Source organism: Pelecanus crispus, chromosome 1, assembly GCF_030463565.1.
Source record: "Pelecanus crispus isolate bPelCri1 chromosome 1, bPelCri1.pri, whole genome shotgun sequence".
Taxonomy (NCBI): domain Eukaryota; kingdom Metazoa; phylum Chordata; class Aves; order Pelecaniformes; family Pelecanidae; genus Pelecanus; species Pelecanus crispus.
Genome location: NC_134643.1, coordinates 46787827 through 46812366, shown reverse-complemented (window position 1 = coordinate 46812366; position 24540 = coordinate 46787827). Strand labels below are relative to the sequence as shown.

The window sequence follows — 24540 nt, the reverse complement described above, 5'->3', positions numbered from 1 at the left end:
TTTGCTTGCTGACTGGACTACTGTCCAGTTTCCATCTGGCTCTCAAAGTTAATTCATAACCCAGTGTCTTTTTCATGCATAAATAAATTCTGTGGGTTTTTTTTTTTCCCAGATACCTCAACCCTTTAAAAATGAGTCTTACAGTTAATATTTTGAAAGTCTTTAGATCCAAGACACAAACATTACAAGTGATGTAGCAATTCACAGTTCTTCAATCTCTTTCCAAATCATTATCTTAGCTTGTCTTCTATGCCAAAAAGTACACAGCTCCACATGCTACTTTCTGTGGACCCTTCCATTACACTCAAGCGTGCTTTCCTGTCTCACGTGTCATTTCATGTAGCATTTCAGAGCTAACACTACGCGAGAGCTATCTACGTTCCGTAAGCCTTGGCATGATGCAGGTTTTTCTCGGCTAAGATCTTTGTCAAAGATTTTACCCTAGGTTTGAAACTGATCTCTTTGCTGGTGCTCAGTCTCCCCAGATAACATACCTTTCAGATGCTTTATCTTCATTTCTGTGCTCTGCCTGAAAGCGTATTACTGGTATGCTTCCCTTCTACTTGGACTGCAGTAAGCTCAGTAACACAGTTTCATAGCTGGCCTCCTCTTGAGTTACTCGAAAATTACTAAAAATATGAAGTGCTTCTTAAATAAGTCTTGTCAGAAATAAAACTGCTTTCTGTCTTCCTTTGCCAGACACTCATTATTACAGATATATAGGGAAGTGGTGTTTAAGCCTTTTCCAGCTGTCCTCCACATTTCCAGTTTCAACATTTGGAGGACTTTCAACTCTTACATCTTTCCACTCATGTGGAGGGGTCTTTTTTTGGTTCATTTTACTTCTCTTCTTCAGAAATTAGTCAGGGCAAAAGAGGCTGACAGTTAGAAGCTTCACTTCATTTCTACGCGAACAGGATGAAATTTATAAAATGCGACCGTCGTCACGAGTGTCACTACCGAGAGCCTCCTAAAGTGCAATTCCTCCCACCACAGCTACACTTCACCCGAACCGTGACGGTTCCAAATGCACCCCGTTACCCTGGCAAAGATGGGCGCTGCTGGCGCACACACAGGCGTGACAAAGCAGGAGCGGCTTCAGCTGAAGGCACAGTAGTGGAACCGCCACATAGCAACGGCCGCGGGAAGGCAGCGGGTGAAGACGTAGAGGGGGAAAAAAAAAAAGCAGCTGAGCAGAGTGGTGTGAAATTCTCCTGTTTTATTAAAGCTAGGAAGATAATTTTAAACACAGGACAATGAGGAGGTCTTAGGAGCGGAGGAGGTCTTAAGAGCGAGAAAAGAAACCGGTGCCACCTGCGGAGCATGAGGCGGCTGGAAGGGAGGAGCCGCTGAGGCCCACAGGTGGCCCCAGCAGCCCACGCACAACGGGAGGCCGCCACGGCAGCCCGTGCTGCCGCAACGCCTTCGTGGGCCGCTACGCCTCCCTCAGCAACGCCGCCGTGAAGGCCACCGGCTCCGTGCCCCGAGGGCTCCGTGCCCCGAGGCCCCCGTGCCCCGAGGGCTCCGTGCCCCGAGGCCCCCGTCCCCCCCACGCAGGGCCCCGGCCCCGGCCCCGCCCCGACTCACCCCACAGCGCCGGCGCGGCGCCGGAGGCCTCCCCCAGGGGGCGCCGCAGCGCCAGCGGCCCGGCAGCGCCCAGCGCCTCCAGCACGGCGGCGGGGCGCGGCGCCACCAGCCGGTCCCACAGCCCGCGCGTGTAGAACTCCACCGTGTGGGCGCGGCACAGCGGCAGCGCGCGCGCCAGGAACCGCGCCACGCGCCGCAGCGTCCCCGCCGCCGCCGCCGGAGACGGCTGGGGCGGCAGCGACATGGCGCCGCGCGAGGCTGCGGCCTGCGCTCGGCTCCTCGGGGCGGCTGCCCGGGCCGCGCCGCCGTCAGCTACGGAGGCGGGTGAATCGAGCGCCGAGCGGTGGCGGCGGCGCAGCTCGGTGACGTATCTCGCTGCGCGACGCCGGGAGAGCGATGGCGGCGGCGCGGCGCGGCGGACCGGGACCGGCGGCGGAAAATGCGGGCGCTGGGGCCCGTGGTCCCCGCCGAAAGCGGCTGTGGAGGCCCGTCTTGCTGCGCGACGTCATGGGCAGCCTCCAGGAGGGTGAGTCGAGGGCCGGGGGGCCTGAGGTGGCGTCCGGGCGGGAGAGACGGCACTGAGGGAGGCCCGGCCCGGCCCGGCCCGGCCCTGCCGGGCCCGGCCCCGCTGGTCACGGCCCTTGGCCTCCCGCCGGGCCGCGGAGCTGGCTCGGCCTGGGCCGAGGCCGGACCTGCCTGCCTTACCTCTTACTGGACAGGTGTAGAGAGAACGTAGTAGCAATAAAAATACTATTTGTGTGAAAAAATATAATGGAATATTAATATAGTATAATACAGTGATTTAGTGACTTTTTTTCCTGTGGCATTGCAGCTGCAGACTACTTAAGCAGTGAGTATTACTCTGTCATTGTCTTCTTGAGACTATCTTTAGGAATCTGTTTTGTTGCTTATGAAGCTGTGAAAAGTAGGAGAGAAGTGAAATGTTAATACCTCTTTTCACTGGATTCGAAAAGCATCGACAAAGGTTTATGATGTTGAGTGTGCATTAAGTAGTATGTTTGCAATGGCACATTCTCTCAAGGGTTTAGGTGACAATTTTCAGTAAATCTGTACAAGCTGCAATGTGACAGTAGGGAATAGATTTATAACTGTGTTTTTCTTGAATTTTTGACTGGTCCTTATTAAAATGAGCACAAGTAGTGGGTTTTTTTCTGTTTTGGAAAGAAAATGGTTTGAAATGGTCCTGGCAACAATTGAATGGTTTGGTATTACTTCAGTGCAGGTATATTTAACCCTTTTTCTTATGCTTTCAGGACGAGGATTTGCATTTCGGAGAAAACAAAAGGTCGAAAGACAATACAGGAAACTGTTGAAAAAGGGAAGAAAGGTCCATTCACAACAGGATGATCAGTTTACAGATACTTATCCAGAGCACTTGAAACATCTTTACCTAGCCGAGGAAGAAAGGCTTGAGGAAGAAAGGCGTAAGAAACGGCGCAGGGCTCCAGATGATTCAGTTTTATCAGAAGAAAAACTTAATAAAGCAGTAGAGTAAGTTTTTGAAATATATTTCCAAAAACAAGTAATTGTTTTCATCATTAAAGAAATATTTTAGATCTTATACTTCACATGGACTTCAGTATGGTGATTTGCTTTACTAAAAAAATGCCATTAAGTCTTAAAAGTTTTTCCTAATTGTTAGGAAATTTAAACATACAGCTTTGTTGTGTTTGCATCAGAATCAGAAAGCAAAATTGATGTTTAGGGCTTGATTCCACAGAAATAGTATGACAGTTACCGTTGTACTTTAAGGGTAGGGTTCAGCCCAAGAGCAGCATTTGGCCAATTTGTTACCATGCCTACAAAGAGAAGAGCCTGCATTTTAGGTAGTGTGCTTTTGAGTCTACAGAGTTTTCCTTTGAATTGATTCTCGGTATTTTTAAATTAGTGTCACTTTTCAGGAACGTTTTTTGCATTATCTTTCTGTTCCCATTTTGATAAGTTGTTTTCTTCATATTGCATTGTTGTTCCACTAGAATGAGCGACATTATGTGTAGTTATCCTTTTGGGGTGGGGCTAGTTTTGGGGGGGGGGGAGGGGGGGCTTTTAACTATGAACTTTAAAAAAAAAAAATGAAATGGAGGATTTAGTAAAACCTTAAAGCAGTAAAGTGTTCTTGATCAAAATAATAATTTTAAATAATAGAGATGTCATAATAGTTTGCCAGTGGTGTTTGGGTTTTCTGTTTTTTTGTTTTGTTTTAAATTTACTTACAATAACTGGGAAAAGTCAAATGGAGTTTTTAATTTGTGGTCTAACAAATGTCAGACAACTTAAACCATTTTTCCCTGTGTGACAGTAATTCCCCCTGAAATCTCGGTTAGGTATGTCAGTAAAATGAAAAGCAGTAGTCACTCAGGTCTAACACTGTCATGGAAGTGTTTTTAAACAACATTAAAGTACGGTGATTGAAATAATGCCTTTTTGTCCCCAGGACAAGGAGTGCCATAAGTCTTTGAATTCCAAGGTGTATCTACATCTAAACTTTCCTGGGAAGAGAGCTTGGGAGAGGTGGGGGAAAGGTAGTCAGATCTAAGCTCAGCAGTGGGAGAAAGGTAGAGTTTTGTTTGGAATATTCATCTAGATGTCTGAAATACAACTGTTTTTCTTTAAACCAGAGGGTTTTTTAATTTTGCTTAAACTATGGTCATTGTGACTGTAAACCAGAATTAATAATTCTGGAAAAATGTGACTGCCAATCTGTGAGGTGGGGTGAGGTATAGAGTCTATTAGATAGACTTCAGTGTTCTGTGGGGATGTAAAATAAGACTTTGGTTAAGTAATTCTATTTTGGCATATATTGCAATTTAAGTGGTTTTGTATTTCTGAGAAGATGAGGAGTCATTGCACAGTATTGCCACAAGATGGAGATGAGAATAAAGCAAAGATTTTTTTTTTTTTTTTTTTCCCTCCTGAAGAGTGTGGTATTTCTAAATGAAAGTATGAGTAAATACCTTCCCTTTCCTTTTTGTCTGTAATGTCCTAGATGGTGATGGCTAGTTCTCAATTTTTTGTAGTGTGAGTAATAGAGTAATCAAAAACTTATTTTTGTGAACAGCTGTTAACTGTCTAGCAAAGCTTATGTTTTTCAAGTGTGAAGAGTCACTGTTTATGTAATGGCTTTATTGTAAATCAGAAAAAAATTTAGAGCTAAATAACCAGAAAAATCCACTCAGAGTAGTGTGACAGTAAAAGCCAGACAGGTGGCACTGGTTTTCTTTACTGTTTTCTTTGAAAGATACCTGGGCAGTTTTTTTATATTGAAACTGGGAAGGAAAATTCAGTTTCTAATTTCAGAACATTGAGGACCATCTGCGTCAAGAGGAAACTTTTAGAAAAGCATGGTTACTACTGTGTTTTTTCACCTTGACATATCAGCCTGACTTCTCTGGATGGCAATCTGCTAACAGCTGGCTGTCCTCATATCTCTGCAGTTGCATCCATGTGTCGGAACTAGAAAGAGCTAATACAGCTCTAAGCTAGTGCATTCAGTTTTTCTAGCTCTCAAGAGCTAGTACAATGGGAAAAAAAACTCTTTTAGGCACTCTTTAAATTTCATGAAACACCATCCATGTGAAGATCCAGCAGGTAAGGTGTATGTGTTACTAAAAGTTCTGTGCAGTCCAGTCTTCAGTACACTCGGCATTGGAGGAGTTTAGTTTGCTGTATTTTCATGCTAGATGCTCATTACGTGACATGTAGTGGTGCTGGGTATCATGTAAGAGTAGTGCAATAGGTATCCATTCAGTGTAGAAGGATGAGCCTTGCTTGTTACTTATGTAATCTGTAAATCTGTATTTCTAATTAATTCCCCCAAATATGCAAAAAACAGTGGAAGAGTGGAAGACTGTGCTCTGATTATGCAGTGGGTATGGGATATATAGTTATGTCTGCTCGGTGATAGTCCGTATCTGAAGTACATGTACTTTTTCTCATAGGTCAGTTATGACTGAAAGCAAGTTTAAGAAGAAAACGTCCAATCAGAAAGCAAAAGAAGAGTATGAGAAAATAAAGGCTGAGCGTGCTAGAAAGAAAGAGGTAAATCTTAAACAGAGATCTTGCTTGATTGTAGACAAAGACTAGATTAATACCATTTCTACTTGCTAGTCTTCTATCTGGACCCAAATAGGACCATAGGAGAAGGAACACAGGTATTGGTATTCTTTCAGTCTTTTTCAACCTGACAGTAATATTCAGGCATGCAGGTGTTCAAAGTTACCATTGTTTTTGTTCTTACTATTTTTGTTTTGCAGTTGCCGTTAGCGGGATTTTATTATGTCAGTTGGTACATCAAGAAAAACTTAGAGCTTGATCTGCGTATCCCAGTAGATTATACTAGACCTCTTAAATATTCTAGAAGGGGAAGTAATAATAATACCATCATCTTGTGATGAAAAATGAAATATCTATCCTATTTCTTATGGTGTTATCATAACGCAGTCTTCATTTTACCTTTTTATGTGCTTTGACCAACAGTGAAACAATTAAATCTAATCGTGTCCGTGCCCAAAATCTTCAGTAATTTTTTCCCTCCTACTAATTTAATGGGACTTAGTCTTATGGGGTGTCTCTTAATATTGTCATGGTTGAATAACTCAGTTGAGTTATTCATTTGAGACATCCTTATTTAATTAGTTTTGTTCTCTACCAGTACATTGTTCATTGCACTGTAAAATGGCACACACTGTAACACTGTAGAAGTTGTGTAACTTGCTGCTTACAAAATAAATTTCAGTAATTGCTGTACAAATATTACATAAATATATAGCTGGATAAAGCATATTATTTCTTCAGTTTAGCTGTATTGAAAACTAGAATAGTTTTATGCAAGCTGATCTGTGATTCTGGGTGAGTTATGTGGTTGTTCAGCTGAGAGCTTCTTTTTTGAATATTAGATACAGATCATGCTAGAAGAAATGCTTAAAAGATCATGCTAAAAGACCAGCTTATTTCGAGGAAATAGGAACAAATGAAAACCCAGCGAGACCACAAGGCAATTTCTTTGAGCAGCACATGAGAGTTGCCTGAGGGGAGGTGTTAGCATTTTTGGCCTTATTCAAGATAGTTAGGCAAAACAAACAGTAGCTAAGTGCCAAAATAACAGTAATCATTTATGTGGAATACTGGTATGATGATCGCATACTTTTCCCTCACATATGTTAGCAAACTGGATTTGCTCTTTCTTATTTTGGGAAAAGAAATAAGCTTAAAGGCACAGTTTTGGCCTCCACAGTATATAAAAAAGTTGGGATTTAGTAGAGATCAGAGAAAGTACAAACATAACAACTACTTAAGTAAGATGAATGTTCTTGCTTTGAGTAAGCATTTGGTTGGTAGCTTAAATAAATGTTGTTTACAACAGTATGCCGAACAGCAGTAAAATTATTAGGAAGTGAATTACAGGTAAGTTAGTCAATGCTACTCTTTTTTTTTTCTTTTTTTTTTAAAAAAGAATGAATTGTATTAATCATTGTTACAGTGAAATATTCAAAGCGTTCTGAATGGAGAGATGTTATATTTGCTGGTTTGTTTGGTTTCCCCCACCCCCAGAAGCCTCTTAGATTTCTATTTAGAAATACTTTCTTGGGTCATTTCTGGTTAATTGTATATTCTACATCACAGAGTATTCATACTGATTTTTGTACATCACAGAAGCTGGCTGTGTCTTGGAAAACAATAACATAATTGATAAATTAAAATCTGTTTGAGTATTCTGCAGAAACATCTGCCTTTATGGTCAGCATGGCATGGCATTTCAAAGAATAAGCTTTACGAGAAGAAATCATCCAAATGAACTGAAGCAGTCCTTCAGTCTGATTGGTGATGTCTTGCATGTTTTGGTAGGACGTGATATAAGTGAAGCAAGCTAGTTAGCTTGCTTGTTGTGGATGTTTGACCAAATTACTTAATAAAATTACAACACTAGAGAAGGGGCTGTAAGCTGTTTGATAAAAAATGAACATAATATCATGATGATTATCCATACAGTCTTAAGTGCCTCCATTAGTGTTTTACTTGCATGTGTGCTGTCCCCTCAACACGGAAAGTTTGTGCAGTTGAAAATTTGGTTAGGCTTTATTTTTCCTATCTTTTAGTGAAGACAGCAGTCTGTGTTGCTTCGAAGAGGACAGGTCACTAATAGTTTGGTCCTGATTAAGTTGCCCTAGGTAATGCTGCTTGCAATGCTATCCTAGTGTCACAAACTCACCCAGCTTCCAGCTCCACATATGTCCCATACCCTATCTGCCAGTCCCATGCAGATGTGGCCAGTATCCTAGCACATCTGGATTGGCAAGACATTTACATGGGGGCCACTGGATGAAACTCTTTCTTGCACTCAAAAGGAGAAAGTGGGAAATTTTTGCCACTTTGTCATTCAAGGAAGAAAGTCAAGGAGCTTACTTCACAGAAAGAAAGTAGTATGCATTTTAGTGACAAATCTTACTGTAGGATATTCTACTGAAGAAAACTTGGCTCTTCTCTTGAAGCTTTAGGCAATATCATATGTTTTGATTGCAGTATGTGCTGAAGGAGAGTCCTGATTAAACTTTTAAGAGTAATGGTGTTTCTAGTGTCAGTACAATACCTAATTGCCAGTATCTTTCCAAAAAGAAATTTTATTGCTTATTGATAGCTTCATAGTTACAGAAGGTATGTAATTATTTCTTAATCTTATCTGTTTAATTTCAGGAAGCAGAAAAAAGAAAACAGCAAAGAGAAGCAGCTCAACGGTTGTACAAGCAAAAGAAAATGGAAGCTTATAAAATATTGAGTAAGAAGACGAAAAGAGGACAGCCAAATCTAAACTTACAAATGGAGTTTCTTCTTCAGAAAATACAGCAAAATACATAAATCTCTGCATACGTCTTAATTACAGGTCTTGAGTTACCTGTGGACAATTTATTAATTTTAATAAATAATGTCTTTTTGCTTCTATGTGATTTTTGTCATTGGCTTGATTTATCTCATCAGTCCCTTAGTGGAGGATATTCATCCTGAAAATACGTATTCTATGCTGAGTGAGAGAGATCTTGTACCTTGAAAATAAATGATCTGTATTTCTGAACTTAAATTCTATTAGCTAGGTAATATCCTGCATCCCAAATCATTAGAACCTAGTACCATCTGAACATAAACCTACATAGTGTAGAACATTTGTTTTCTAGCTCTAACACTTCCTGCAATTGTGACTACTAAAATTATGCTTACTTGAGTAAAATGATACATGTGACATAATCCATGAACTGCCAAGGCTAGGAGTGTGGTTTGTGTGCTAGTGGATAGGGTTTGGCACGTGAAAACAACATAAACTGTACTTGGGTGGCTATTATTTATCTTTCTCCACAAAGAATAAAACTTGCCAAAGGTCCAAAAATGGTTTGAGTGTAAAGATCGTGTAGACTTAACATACACTTTGTGCTTGGTGATTTATACTTTGGTGATTTATTTTGTTCATAAACTAAGTATGGCTTTCTAGCTGTGATGGATCAGGTAGATGGGCTGAGGTTTTGGTATGCTGAGTATATCAAGTTTCTAATCTTTGTTCTTTGGAACATTTTGGAGAAAGAATTCTTTTATATTTTGATTTCGAGATGCAATTAGTGATCTTTGGCCTAATAAAATGAAAGCATTCTTAGTAAGACTAAATTTGCCATAAAGCAAGTTACCTATTTTCCGTAAGTTCACACAGGAGAGTACTATTATACTTTTGCCTTTATCTCAGTCTACTTTGGCAGCCAAGAAATAATACTGAGGTGTTTTTCTGCGTACAATAAAGACTATTTAGACATCAAAGTAAGTAATGTTTTTGGAATAAAATTCTCAGGGCATGCTGTGTAGGAGTTGCAATACATTTACAGTATTACAGTATTAAATGATCTCATTTACAAGTTGATGTAAACTGCAAAAAAATCCATATTTAAAATACATGGGAAAAATAAGTAGTTTTGAATTGTATGCCAAACTTAAATGAGGAATAGGTCAGGAATTTGAGTTGTCTAAAATGTTTCTTGTGTCAGTATCCTGAGGTATTTTCAACTTTTTCAATGCTTTTTGCAAGGCTTTGAATCGTTGTGCCGTGATGTCATTTAGCAAAAACTGAACATAAGTCATAAGGTAGTGCACCAACAGAAAATGTGTGAGCTTTTCTTGAAATGGGCATGTCCAGTCTAGGAGAGAAAGGGAGCATAAATTTGACATTCTGTTTTATACTTTTCCTTCTATTTTTTTTTTCTGAAAATTGCTGTCATTGCCAATTTTTAATGGCTCCATGCTGAAACATTAAAGAGCAGAAATCTGCAAAGTGCCCAGAAAGTGGGAAGGCAAGTTTTGGCATACACAGTCTGTTTTGATTCTTACTCTAGGCTGTCAGCTTTTATGTAAAAAAATGCAAACTGCAACTACTTGCAATTATTAAGGGTTTTATTGGTAGTGCAACAGACTTAAAACGTTAGCTTCATGTAACTTGTGAATAACATGGAACATTTTCCATGTGAATTCACGCTTGAAGTTCTTCCATTTTTTGTTTGCATGTGTCTGCTACTCTATGATCTTTTAGCATTCTTTGGCTAAGGAAATGTTAAACACAAGTATTCTGAATTGTCATCTTAAAAGGACCTCAGTTTGCCATCAGTTCACTTATATACCTGCTGGGCAGATGTTTGCCATGATGTCAGCTGTCTGGAAAGATTTTGGAAAACTGTAAGTCTTAGACCAGTAATTCCATTGGTCAGTGGCCATCCTGGATTACTGGTATCGCTATGGATACTGGTATACAGTCTACACAGCAGCACACTTTTAGATATGGTGTTTATCCGTAAAGCATTTGGATGAAGTTTGAATGATGCATTTGAAATCCAGATTTTCTTCTCTTCTGTTAAAGTGAGCAAAAACTTTACTGTCAAAATACTCCATATGCTTGATTCTTCCTGGAAAATAGGCTAGGTAATATGAGCTAGTAAGTTAATTTAGCCTTTTTGGTTTTTTCATTCCTCCTTAGCAACAAGAAGTCTCAGCGGCTGATTAGTGGAAAAGAACAGAATTCTGCTCTAAAAAGAAATAATTTTTATACTTGCATTATTCTCTGGTTTTGTTTAAGAATTAGAATTTTGAGAGACATTCAGGATCCATAGTATCTGTTCCACAGTATTGGTCACCAAAATTTAATCTTACCTCATTCTAACTTTAATTGTTGCCCTTCTTTTTAGTCTTTTTATTCCATGTTCTTGGGGATAGTTAATATGAAACAGACCAGGTTTATCTGGTTTTCCTGAAGAGGCACCTGAAAATGCCTCCCTCTTCCCCCAGTGCTTCAGATAACCTGATCAGGCAGAGCACTTAATCAAAAACCAGTGTGGTATCTGACCTTAGCCCCGGCATTGCTGGCCTCAGGGAGGAGAGGGAGTTTCTGGCATTTCTCCCCATCGCTTTCTTTCTTCCGTAGCTTTATTTGATTTGGAGATAAAAAGGGGCTACAACTAAGCCCAGCTTCTCACAGGCTCTCGTACAAGAGACCTTTTTTCCCACCAGAATTCTTGATATAACAGTTCTAAAAGGAAGAAGTTAAAATTGCGTATTTCCTCACACTGTCCTTTGCTGATTACCATGAAGTAGCAGCCCAGGACGGTAGTCACGAGAAGCCGGTGCAGCCCAGTGTCAGCCGCTTGCTGAGCCCGCGCTCCTGCACTGTCAAGCCTCTTAAATTAATTCAGGACCGCTGGAAGGCAGCGATACAGCACTGATGACGCTGGGCGGCTCAAGGTCATACCGGCAGAGAAGGGAATTGAACCTTTGCTTTCATTTACAGAGTAGTACTGTAACAACCGACCTAGTCTCTTTCTATGGAGAAAAGTGTGGAGAATGGAGGGGAGGAATGTTTTGAGGAAAGAAAGATAGATCTCATTACTTTCTTTGACCTGGTGATCACTAGGAAAATAGTCCAACAGCAATTATATGAGTTTATGGAGGCTGCCTGTAAAAGCTGCTGCTTTCAACTGTGTCTTTCAATTTGAAACATATGAGAAGTTAGTCCAATGGGATATTAAACTTGTACTGGTTTTTATTAAACTTTGCAGTGAATATGTAGTATAGATGTTGAAATGTGAAAAAGAGGAGCATAAGTTCTGTTGCCATTCTTTTTTTTCTTTTTCCCTAGTCAGACACTCAACTTCTCCCTTCTCCAACAGTTTGTTTTCTATTCTCTGAAAGCCTGCAGATCTCAAGTAGTTACGTCTTTCCAGTACATCTTCTATCCCTTCCACTTCATCTTACTCAAGGCTGCACAGTTTGAAATTTTAAGTTGGATAATCAGTGAATGCAGGCAACTTCAGACATCTCTTTTTTTTTTTTTTTCCTTTCATTATAGACCAGTGAAGCAGTGAATCAGAAGTAAGCGAGGGAAGAAAGCATCAGGTACAATACATTCATTTTCTCTTTTTGGTTCTGAGGAACAGAATGTGAAGCTTCCCTTGCTCCTTTTGCAGGTAACTTCTTGGGAAATCATAATAGTCACTTAAATGGATCATCTCATTAAGCTGGCTTTGACATTACAGGGACTTTCTCACCCCATACCCATCTTGAAAGAATTTTTTTTTCTTGCCAGTAATAGGAAAATCAAACCAAAAACTTTCACCTGCTAAGATACTAAGGCTTTGGAGATGTGGGACAATGTAGACTTTGGATTTTTTTTATCTTTATAGTCTGTTAAATTATGCCTGCACTAAGAATTAGGTAAAGAACATGAAGTTAAAAACCTGATTGTAATCTTAGTGTTTATTTTTGCTTTCACAAAGTAATGTTTTAAATGATTAATCAAAGACTTTAGAAGCCATTCTAAATGGATTAATGGACAGAAGTGTTGTGAGCATAAGAAAAATAGAAGGGCGTTTCATTTAATAAAATCAGTGAAGACAGGACAGAGCTCTGAAATACCAATTTTCCATAGAATTTTTATTAACTCATGCATGCCTTCTGGAAATTGTTGAGTGGGTAGTTAATAGTGAACTGACAGCCATGCAGCTAGCTTGCTGACTTTCCTCTAAAGAGAACCTTTGTGGGATTTGGAAAAGAAAAAAAAAGGTCTAAAGTAGTTCAATCTGAACCCTTAGTAAAACAATTGTTGGTCCATTCATAAAGCTGGTGTGTAAACGGCCTACAACGTGCTGATTGCTCCACCTTTTGTGTATAGATTTGTCATGAACTTTGTTGTCTTCTATGTAGTTTTTAATTAGTAGCAATTTGGATCATTCTTTTCAAGTCTGGATTTATTTATATATTTTCCCAAAAGAGAGATTATCCCCACATTTGTATCTATTTTTTTAATATCTTGATATCAACCCAGTTGAGGAAACACATATATCTGTTGAGAAACTATATTTGAGGATCCCACTTTGCAAATTAAAAAAGAAAATAAACGTTATGAAAATAAACTAAGCTAGCTTAATGTTTTACTAACCTATTTAGTCCACGCTTGCTCACTAGATAACGTGATAAGAAGTGGCACGTAGATTTAAACTATCTATATGCAAAAATGCTGAATTTTGTTTTGTCTTCTACCTGCCATGAGACAATTTGTGTTACAAAACCCCAAGTGCTAAAAGCAGAAAGACTGTTTCCCTAAGGAGGATCTCTGGTTTCTGCTCACGATAGGTGCTCAGGTGCTGGAATCCAGGATCTGCAGATTAAATGGTTACGGCTCTGCTGCACCGATCTGCTTATGGGGCGTCAGAGTGGGCTAAACTCCCCACTGATGTGCTCCTCGCTGCATAAATGCTGTTCTTTGGAACTGAACGAGAAACAAATACCTCTTTTTTTGACCCTTGATAGTTGCCAGGTCATGAGAGCTGATACTGTCTTCTAAGACTGTCCTTCTAATCTAAGAAACAATTTATTTTGAAAGAAAAAAGAGGAAGAGTGTTATTTGTTACATATATACACAGCATTGAACATAGATATCTAGCTACAAGGACAGTGCCAAGAGGAGAAATGGTAAGTTCATCCAGATAATGTTATTTTATCAAGTCATTTAGTTTGTTTTCCTCTGCATTACTAGAAACCTGTAGTCAAAAGTAACAGCAGGCTACAGCTAACTGGTTCTTTTACATACTTTTTAGCATTGCTTTTATCAATTACGTTTGCATAGCTCGGGGGATTAAGGAGAGTTCTACAGATTAGTAGTTGGAGTCTGATCTTTTCATTAAGGTCCTGTGCTTATATTTATTGTGACCATAGTGACTAAACCCTTTTCTTCCTGAGAGTTATGCAGTAGCTCGAAATTTTTAGTGGTAAATGTGCCCCATGTCACGAAATTATACAGCTCGTGTTTTTAATTGGGGAGTCCACAGAAGTGCACAGAAAGGGAATAATCTATTTAATCCAAAGTGACTTCAGACAATGATGAAGATGATAGAAACTACAAAATGGGTATGAATAAGAGTAGTGGTTCTGTAGCTACCAGCAGGGTTTCACTTTGAAGTAGCTGTCACTAATAATTTGGGAGGTAGTGAACAAATAAAAGAATTATGGAAATAAATGCAGGTATGTGCATTCAGGAACTGTGGATGCTAATCTTTTGTAATACCCATAAACAGTACAAGTGATGAGACCTACAGCATACAGGGGTGACTGTAATGTAGTCGTCTTGTGCATTGAAGATTTAACTCCATGGCAGGTCTCAAAAAGAAGAGTATGGTGCAGTATGGGCTTGGGTTGCCCTATGACATTGATGCACTTTTTTCATTGTTCCTGTGTTGGTTACTTGGAAGAAAAACATGTAAGGGAGCTACAAGAGCGTTTTGCTGTCATTAACATTTTCACCAAGGAATTGAAGTTACAATTTCGTCAGGTGTCTCTAGCTCACTTTACCTTCAAAAGTAAAGTGCCATATCAAAACATTATATTGGATGGTTTAATTAAAAAGTTTTTTTAATGAAGAAACATATCCAGTATTTCTGAGATCTCATTTACTATGCTTCAGTTTTATTGTTCAAGTAGATGAGTGTCATAGGCTTGAAATATTTAATATTCAGCCTTTAATATTAATCTCTGTAAGCCTACTTGGGGGAAAAACTAACGCTTCTGAAAAGGTATAGGGACTACCAATAGCAATACAGGTTTATGTTTTAGATCTATTTAGCTAAAGAAAGAACCAAAAAGTTCTGTCTGGAAACATCAGACAATTGATGATATGGCTAAATATATTCATCTGCTGACTTTACTGTGAAAATAATCATTGTGAAGCGCCAGAACTGATCAAGAAAACATTCCTAAAAGTTAAACCACTAATATTTATGCATGTTTAGAATTAGGGATTTGTAATCCCATTATAGGCCTAGATCACTGTCCTACACTCAGATAGGCATAGAGAGAACCACAGAATCGTTTAGGTTGGAAAAGACCTTTAAGATCATCCAGTCCAACCATTAACCTAACACTACCAAGTCCACCACTAAACCAGTTTAGGGTAGAGTAATAATTTCATGTTTCCTGTCTTGGTGGCTGGATTATTTTTTAATGAAAGTAAAAACTAGGAATCATTAAGGTTGGAAAGGATCTTTAAGATCATCAGTCCAACCATCAACCCAACACCACCATGCCCACTAAACCATGTCCCAGAGTGCCACATCTACCCATTTTTTGAACACTTCCAGGGATGGTGACTCCGCCACCTCTCTGGGCACCCTGTTCCAATGCTTGACTACCCTTTCCGTGAAGAAATTTTTCCTAATATCCAATCTAAACCTCCCCTGACGCAGCTTGAGGCCAATTCCTCTTGTCCTAACTACTCCTCTTGTCCTAACTACTTAGGAGAAGAGACCAACACCCACCTCACTACAACCTCCTTTCAGGTAGTTGTTGTTTATTATTTTTGTGTATTTTAGAGATCACAGTTTTACATCTGATGACCCTGCCATGCTGTGAATGGTATTCCGAGACACAAAAAGTAGTAAGTAAAAACAACAATCAGGGAATTCCTGAAATATTTTTTGACGAACTGAAGCTGGTTTTATTTGTCCTGGTTTAAGAATATCAATGTAACATTATAACTCTAATGTTCTTAAAGTTTTCTGTAGTCAGTGAAGATACCATCAAGGGGCAAATAATCTCATCTGAACATAAATCACAGGTATCAGTCCTAGAGATACATACCTATCCATAGGGAGTTTATGGTGACTAGTTTTAACATCTAGACTTCTAGAGGTAGGTGAGATGAATCTTGTCTCTTGAAGAAGCCTTTCAAGAGTCATTTGGCAACAACACTTAATTAGAAATCCATGGTTCGCAGTGCAGTTCTGTTAAAATTTAGACACAGAGTGAAAAATGCTTTCTGAGCAATAGAACAGTAAAACAGTCCTGAATGTATCACACACAGCTGACCAGGACAGGGCAGCAGGGTACCGTGTCCCTCAGCTCCCTTTGAGCAGGGACCTGTTAATGTTGTTACGGTAGTTTCCCTTAGGTTTTGTTTGTTTTTGTTGGGTATTTTTTTTTTTTTTAGTGAAATAGTAATGATTTGCTACAAGGCAGGGGTTTTTTTTTCCCCTCCATTTTTCTCTTTCTCTTTTTTCTCTTTCTCTTTTTTCTCTTTCTCTTTTTTCTCTTTCTCTTTTTTCTCTTTCTCTTTTTTCTCTTTCTCTTTTTTCTCTTTCTCTTTTTTCTCTTTCTCTTTTTCTCTCTTTCCCTCCTCTCCTCCTCTCCTTCTTTTTGTTCCTTATGTCATATAATAAAGTACTATGATTTAAATTAACTGCCAATAGCAGATAGAAAGTACTTGTCCTACAATTGCTGACATGTCGTCCTAATTTAAAAGCCAAAGGCACGCTGGCATGAAACTAGAAATAATTCTTCTATGTAACATTTAAAAAACTAAAACCATACTGTTAAATGTAGTATGTTTTAGGTCAACAGTCAACACAAATCAGTTATACATATGGCTTAGATTGCTTTAAGGAGACCCAGGTGGTGAAACGTGTACTGTAGCAAGATGATGCTAGATTATGGTAAGGTTTTCATGCTTTATCATTCAGTTGTTAATATCTATGTTCAATTTCTTTTATTGTCCAGTTAAGTTAGATCAAATATAAGGTAAAATAAATAATTACACTTTTTTTCAGAATAGAATCCTGAGTTGAATACTTAACAATGAATTTTTTAATTTGTTCTTAGTTTCAAGGACCAGTTGTATTTTTGTATGTAGAAGTATCCACCAGATTAGTCAGGCTGGTGCTGTTAAGTGTTCTTTCCCCAAAAGCTGCATACACCAATTTCTAACTAAAACAGTCTTCAGGCTGATATAATTTATGTTTCCTACCTACACCAGTTTTGGGTTTGCTCCCTGATGACAGGACTGCTGTATTTTTGTTGAGGATATTCCAGAGAGGAATGGAAGGAGCTGCCCTCCACAGATGGCTGTCTCATTGGCAGGAAATTCATCTGGTCTCAGCATTTAGGATTTACTGTGCACGTACAAGCTCTGCATTCAGTGCACACACAGTATGTCTGATCTGGCCCAGACATCAGATTTATGGCAGAAAGCTTTACAGCTGATCTGTACAGATAGTGAGCATTTGAAGCTTCTAGAAATTTTACTGCATGTTTACATACATGGCACAAAACTGGCTTGCTCAGCATCCCTGACAGTTGGCAGCACAGTATTCAAGTCTGCATCCATGCTACTGGGTATTTGAAAGTTGTCTGAAAATGTTAGGTCATCAAATTTCATCAGACAACATTACTGGATACAAAAAGTCCACTAACACCAAATATTTCATAACCCTATCTGTTAAGAAATTAAAGCCAAGCTTATTTTTCATAAGTGCAGTTGCTTTTGCTTCAGTGTCCTTTTTCAGTTTGCATCTTATTTTCTGATGATAGCTAAAAAAAACCAACGTTCTGCACTTAGGATCGTGGAACATATATCTGCTGGAGGTAGGACGTCTCCTCTCAGATATAAAGCTGTAATATATGATATTTTATATTCCACTATAATCATTAATGTGTTTTTTTGTCATCTCAGAGAAATATGCTATAATATAATTTCTGCTTTTGAATACAGCACATACATTTCATTCTCCAAAGACAATGCAGTGAAAGCTTTTTTATGCTGTTTTAATTTCTCCATGGTCCATCTGTAGAAATTATAGGTATAAAAAGCATGTATTCATGCTGTGTCACAATTTCTACTGATATTTATGATTTTTTCTGCTACTTATTTCATTTTGGTTTTTTTTTTCCCTATTTTTTCCTTATAGATAGTATAAATAAAACTGGTACCTTCGGTGGAAAATGGTTTTTGTGTTTAATGAGGTAGACGGAGTTCCTTTTAAAATAATCTGGTATGCGTTAAAATACATTTAGTGGTTGATAAACCAATACACATTAAAATATCAATTTATTCAAAGTATTATTTTCTTATATTTGTCGTATAGGTGTCAACATGTTGAATTGCACTGCAGATCTGAAAACACAAAACAGTATTTCATATGCACTGTGCTCAAGATTAAAGCAAAGGAAAGGGGATATAAATTACACATCCATACCCACACATAGGTGTCTGTAAACACTGGTCTGATTTTCAGGCAATTCCTTAAGATGGTCATTTTTTATTTTAAAACAATGTCTTGTGTCCAGGTGGTAGTGATTGCTGTTGTCAGTGTTATTGTAAAGCCAATTATATAGATCATTTTGCGGTAATTTCACTTTCTGAACCTGCAAGTATATGAGCTGTTGCTCCTTGATCCTTTTTTACAGTATTCTGCTCTGAAGGCAATCAGTTCTTTAACGCACAGAGATAATGTGTGGAGGTACACTGATAAATTACCTTTGCACTAAGAGCAATAAATCATGCCAAAAATGGCAACCACTTTGTATTTAATCAATATTTTCACTGGGAGTGTGCAAAGAGGACAAAACACAGTTACAACATAGAGTGGAACACTTTCCACTTCTGCATCATACTTAGTAATAGAGCAAGTTGTCACATTTGCAGCTGCATAAGAGGGGGCAGGACAGCTCTTCCAACCCACGTCCTCACTTCCCATCTCTGCTCAGAACAAGCACGCTTAGGAATGGGCTTCATCTTAAATCAGTGGGGCTAAAGCACGTGCTTCAAGTTAATCATACAAAGTAAGAGAAACTAAAAAGGAAAGTAAAAGGCTAGCCTGTCCATCCTCTGACCTCTTATGTTGTTTGGTTTGGGTTTTTTTCCTGAAGTTGGAACCCAAGTCTTACCGTTTGAATTTATTTCTGGCAGAGTACTTTTCATTACATCACACCTGACTGTACCATAAAAGCAAATAAGCAGTTACATGATGGTAGGCAGGCATGCTGGGAGCTCATTAAGGGCAATACCACACTGGAAGCTTTCTCGAACACCAGACTTCTGAGTGTGTTGTCAGAAGATGTCAGAATCAAGCGTCTTTCTGTGGCAATCCTGAGCTAGCACAGGCAGTAAATAGCATGCAGGAGGAATTTTTCATGAATGTTTTAAATTCCAAGTACGTTCTGAATATTGCTTATAACTTCAACCTTCACAACTGATGAAATCCTAAGGGTTTTTTGAATAGAAGGAGGACCTACATTTAATACTCTGTATATGATGAAACGAAGATTGTTTGCCAACTTCCTTGGTTCTGAAAGGTAGACGTATTTTGCAAAAATATTATATAGGCACAACTTTCACAGTAACACCCTTAGTTTTTTAATAATTTTAACTTTCTGAAGATTCTTGGGCTGTATTGTAAACTCTTTTACAATAGGTCATCACCTTCCTTGGATTTGGATTCACAAACCAAAAACATGGGTATGGTGAAGTCTGAATATCTACTATTTAAGGAAAAAACTTGTAACTGAAAAGCAAAAAAAAGGAAAAAAAAGTATTCAGAAGTGAGCTTAACCTGAAACTATAATGTGCAGGTAAAGACTGTCATAGGTTTTTATTTCCTCAGAATGTCATTTGGCAAGTGTGAAGTTAAGCTACCTTGAACCTTAGGCAGCTGTAAAAAACTCATGATACCACAAAACAAAACAACTAAAAAACCCCAAAAGCAGGAACAGCCAGAAGCTTCTCTGTCAGTCTGTTTGCATTAGATGTCTCTCAAAAAGGTGTAGTCTTCTAAAAATTATGAACTTGATACAGAAACGATTCTTTGACCTGTGCTATAAAAAATGTCAGAGTAGATGATTAGTGTATGACTTGTTTGCAGTTTGAATTATTATCTAATATGTTTGGGGTATTATTCCTAGTCCACCAAAATCTAATTTGTACTGAAGTCTGCAGACTTTTGCATCTGTTAACAGTTGCAGATTAATTGCAGGCTGAAAAGCTTTTCATTATCCTTTAATTTCATTGTCTTTTAGTTTCAGTTCTATGGTGGTATTACTAAATCATAAACAGTTCTTTGCAGATAGTAGCAGGGCTATTGTATGTGAAAAAAAGAGATTTATTCTGGAGTGGTTTTGGTATTAGATGTAAGGAAGATGCCGTTGTTAAAGTGATGGGGCATCAGAGAATTGTATTTTCTGCTTCTCTAACCAGAGTGGAGGACAAGATCTTGTTGTTCTTCCTGGCTTGGGACAAAAGTGTTTCCCTAAACTGTGTTTTCTTCTTTGATGTGTTGAGTGCACTTCCTCATAAGCCTATTTTTTTTTACTGGAAGTGACACATCCCAGTAAAGTTGGGGGCCCAACAGAAGGGAAAGGGATGGAAGGTGCAGACAGATGGGAGAACTGATAACAACTATGTGTGTTTCTTAATGTAAACAAAGTCAGAACACAGGTTGAGACGAACCACTGTCTTACAAAAACAGTGCGTATATGTAATGAAATAACTCACATAATTTAACAGATAAGTTCACATTTACAAAACTTCTTTTATCATAAGCATTTTAGGGTATATATCCAGGATATTTCTTTCAGTTTAAAACAGGGATGCCATTACAAGTAGCTAAAGAATCTCAACTGGAAAAAAAATGTAGAAAATACTTTTCCTTAGTTTGAGTGTGGAAAATATGTACTACAAAGCAAAGGGTTATTTATTACAAAAAGCCAGTGTTGTAATCTTTTTTGTATTTATTTTAAAATGTGAAACTAATTTCAGGTTTTTAGGTTTAAAAAAAAACCCCACACTGAATTTTAAGTTTTCCCTGGTGCCAACTGGCTTTGGATGTTTCCCAATGACTGTTTCTATAGCAACAGCAAACATATTATGAAAATAATTTTAAAGCATTTTTAAATACCTCACATTTGTGGTTATGTAGCTTCAGAAGGTATTATCAAATACCTGTCTACATTTCAGCTGAGCCACTCCACAGAAAAATGGAGAGAAATAATTTGCAGCACCCATGGTTCCACGGGTGCTGCATGTGTGCAAGCACTTTTCAGGGGTTCTTTTTGTTCTTGGTTAAGAAAAGCCCACTGGGTGGAGGCATGGAGCTGAATTTAATCAGGAGACAACAATTCATAGATTAAAAAATGTAAAAAAAAGGAAGGGACATTAAGATCAAAAACTGGTAGACTTGTTTAACGAAGTCTGTAAGATTTGACTGTTAATTGAAGTTGGCTGCACCTTCCTTAAAACCCACTGATTGTAAATTGAAATTATTTCAGGCATTAGAGGATCCATGGAAAACTTCTGTGAACTGCTCAGATCTGTCCCTTATTTTTAATTTTATGCTGTCCGGTTACAATTTTGGCCATATCCCACTCTAGCTTTGCTGGTTGCATGTACAATACTGTAACAGTTACATATGTAATTACACTTCTTAATCTACATAGAAGGAAACCCTGAAGTCTTGCAGTATAGAGTCTACTTGAACAATTTTTTGGCTCTTCTGAGAGCTAATTGCCAGTCTATCAACATTTTTCCTCTTAATAGGGGCACCAAAGCTGAGCCAGGCTAACTGTTCCACAAGCCATTGTAGGTTGCACAACACCTTGTTTTCCACTACGTTATACACTTACCCCATGCTAAATGAGACACTTGGCCACAACCCCTCATTTCTCATCTAAAGTTGCTGCCCAGCTAATACTATTGACAAACAACCCTTCTTGCAACAGAAACTGAAAGCAGTAGCAGACGATAGCCACAACGCCACAGCATCCCTGGGCTCAGCTTTCTCCCGTGGGTACTGCTAGCCGTGGCTGCACATTCTGGTGGCTCCAGTGCGGTGGCAGCTCAAATGCTTTTAACCAGGTGAGTCTCTGCTCCTGGGGACCAACCTGGAATGACACAGAGGGTGTGCTTGCATCCCCCTGCAGTGGTTCAGCTGGAGGAGTTTTCAACAGGGCTGGTGCCCTCGCAGACAGAACTGGGGTGGAGGGCCAGGAGCAGACTATTGACATCCATTTCATACATATATAGGGATCTCTAATGGAGCGCTGTGAGGTGCTAGGATTTGCTAATCTCTGCATAATCTGCTTTCCTGAGTCTTGAACACAGTTTCAGCTCAGGACCTCTATCTGTCAGCTATAATGAGGGTGGTGAGGCACTGGAACAGGTTGCCCAGAGAGGTAGTGGAGGCCCCATCCCTGGCAACGTTCCAGGTCAGGTTGGACGGGGCTCTGAGCAACCTGATGGAGTTAAAGCTGTCCCTGCTCACTGCAGGGGGGTTGGGCTGGATGGCCTCTAAAGGTCCCTTCCAACCCAAAGCATTCTATGATTCTATAATGATAGTGACATCTGCCATTGACTGTTTCTCTCTTGATATATCTCAAAGCAACTTAGTATGAGGTCTTCTCTGTGGAACAGTGTGGGAAAAAAAAACAAAGTCAAATGAGACCTTGTCCAAGGCTTGACAAATATCCTCGTAGTCAGCTCTAGTTAATGGAGGCACAAGTACCACAAGGCCAGACTTCGTCATTTTGTCTCTAGGTGCCTATTCTGTGCTGCTTCTTCCTGGAAAATGCTTAGAGAAAGTCTCCAGAGGAATTCCAATTAGTAAGTGGAGTCTTGGCAAATATTGACCCATCTGTGAGACAAGTCAGTTCCCCAAGTTTAACCCAAGTGGCTGCTGTGCCACTGCAGTATTGTTATGGCTCTTCTTTGGGTTGGTTCACTCATACATCTTCAGCCAGCCACAAAGGCAATCTGCAGTCAGGATATATGCAGCTTTAAAGTACAAAGCAAAAATGTATTGGTTAACATATAGGAGATAGCTAGGAGTTAATGAGTCTAAGCATCAGTGTGCCCACCACCTCTGGTATGAAAAATCTTTGCTGAGAGGCTGGCGTCAGTCAGGGTTGGACACCACCACACATCCTCTGTGCTTCAAGTTGCTGTCTGCCACCAGCCTCATCAATCTTGATAACACCGGCAATTTGACCCAATGCTTCACAGCTCATTCCCAACTGAACAGACCAGCCTGACTAGCATCCCTGCTTTTTTCCCATTAGGACTTTAAACCTTTCCATGCTGGTATTTCCTCTCTTGTATCTTTGAGCTACTAAGGATGCTGTCTCAACAATCCTACCCCGGGTGAGACTTTTGTCTTTTCTGTCCCTTTACAGACCCTCTCACAGCACTTTCATGGCAGTCTGAGCCCAGGTTATTCTGCTGTGTCACACGAGAGCTGAGTCTTGGATGGCTGGTCCACTGGGGAGACTGCGGGCAGCCTTCGGATGGGGTTACAGAGGGAGGGTTTCAGCCTGTGCACTGACCCAGGGAAAGATGGGCAGGACTTCACTCCTCTGGAGGATTAATTGTGTTACTGGTTCTATTCAGCTGCTGCTTTTCAGAGCCCAGTGTAAATTATAAAAAGACTGGGAATTTCTTGTTGCTTGAAGTCACTCTGGATCGTGGACACAGCATTTTCATCCAGGTCAGGGTGCTCTGCCTTCGAGTTCAGGAGTGGATCACATGGTGAGGTATCGGGTTCTTCCAGCCCAGGTCCAGGACTCCCATCTGTCCTTGCCCCTAACATTCCTATCTGCCCACTTCTCCAGCCTGCCTAGGTCTGAACCGCAGCCCTGCCTTTGAGTGTGTCAATTGGCATCCCCAGTTTGGTGTCCAGGTCACTAAAAAAGAAGTTAGACATAGAATCATAGAATCGTTTAGGTTGGAAAAGACCTTTAAGATCATCCAGTCCAACCATTAACCTACACTACCAAGTCCACTCTAAGCCAATCAAGGGTAGACTAGACTAAACCATGTCCCGAAGTGCCACATCTACCCGTTGTTTGAACACTTCCAGGGATGGGGACTCCACCACCTCTCTGGGCAGCCTCTTCCAATGCTTGACTACTCTTTCCATGAAGAAATTTTTCCTAATTTCCAACCTAAACCTCCCCTGGCACAGCTTAAGCCCATTTCCTCTTGTTCTATCGCTAACTACTTGGGAGAAGAGCCCAACACCCACCTCACTACAACCTCCTTTCAGGTAGTTGTAGAGAGCCATAAGGTCTCCCCTCAGCCTCCTCTTTTCCAGGCTAAACAACCCCAGTTGTTCCCTCAGCCGCTCCTCATAAGGCCTGTGCTCCAGACCCTTCACCAGCTTTGTTGCCCTTCTCTGGACACGCTCCAGCACCTCAATGTCTTTCTTGTAGTGAGGGGCCCAAAACTGGACACAGTATTCCAGGTGTGGCCTCACCAGTGCTGAGTACAGGGGAACAATCACCTCCCTGCTCCTGCTGGCCACACTATTCCTGCCACAAGCCAGGATGCTGTTGGCCTTCTTGGCCACCTGGGCACACTGCTGGATCATGTTCAGCCGGCTGTCCACCAACACCCCCAGGTGCTTTTCGGCCAGGCAGCTTTCCAGCCACTCTTCCCCCAGCCATGACAGGTCCCAGGACAGACCATTGTGCTAGTCTGCTTGTCACCAGCTCCATGCCATGACCCTCTGAGCGCCGTCATACAGCAGCTTTTTACCCACTGAGTAACCTGTTTAGTAATCATTTTTTTGAATGGGAAATATGCAATATGTATCTCAGTTTTTTTCC

At 39.9% G+C, this 24540-nt stretch overlaps 2 protein-coding genes across 2 annotated transcripts in view; one reads left to right on the top strand and one right to left on the bottom strand.

Annotated features, from left to right (window-relative positions):
* The window catches only part of METTL25 (methyltransferase like 25), a gene marked incomplete at its 5' end in the record, with an annotated part of 63308 nt that extends 61381 nt beyond the window's left edge, over positions 1-1927 (bottom strand). Inside the window, one exon of the mRNA XM_075728115.1 lies at positions 1588-1927. Within this exon, the coding sequence (XP_075584230.1) occupies positions 1588-1927 (340 nt within the window). The remainder of the gene's footprint in view (positions 1-1587) is intronic.
* A 56-nt stretch (positions 1928-1983) lies between these two features.
* CCDC59 (coiled-coil domain containing 59) lies at positions 1984-8527 on the top strand. The gene is made up of 4 exons (XM_075714494.1): positions 1984-2113; positions 2862-3099; positions 5547-5646; positions 8299-8527. The coding sequence occupies exons 1-4, from the start codon at positions 1984-1986 to the stop codon at positions 8458-8460; spliced, it is 630 nt and encodes a 209-aa protein (XP_075570609.1). The 3' UTR covers positions 8461-8527.
* Positions 8528-24540: the final 16013 nt, after the last annotated feature.

Coding starts and splice junctions, on each gene's coding strand:
- CCDC59 (XM_075714494.1), top strand. CDS start 1,984: ATGGCGGCGGCGCGGCGCGGCGGACCGGGACCGGCGGCGGAAAATGCG. Junction 2,114..2,861: donor CATGGGCAGCCTCCAGGAGG/GTGAGTCGAGGG, acceptor TTATGCTTTCAG/GACGAGGATTTGCATTTCGG. Junction 5,647..8,298: donor AGCGTGCTAGAAAGAAAGAG/GTAAATCTTAAA, acceptor GTTTAATTTCAG/GAAGCAGAAAAAAGAAAACA.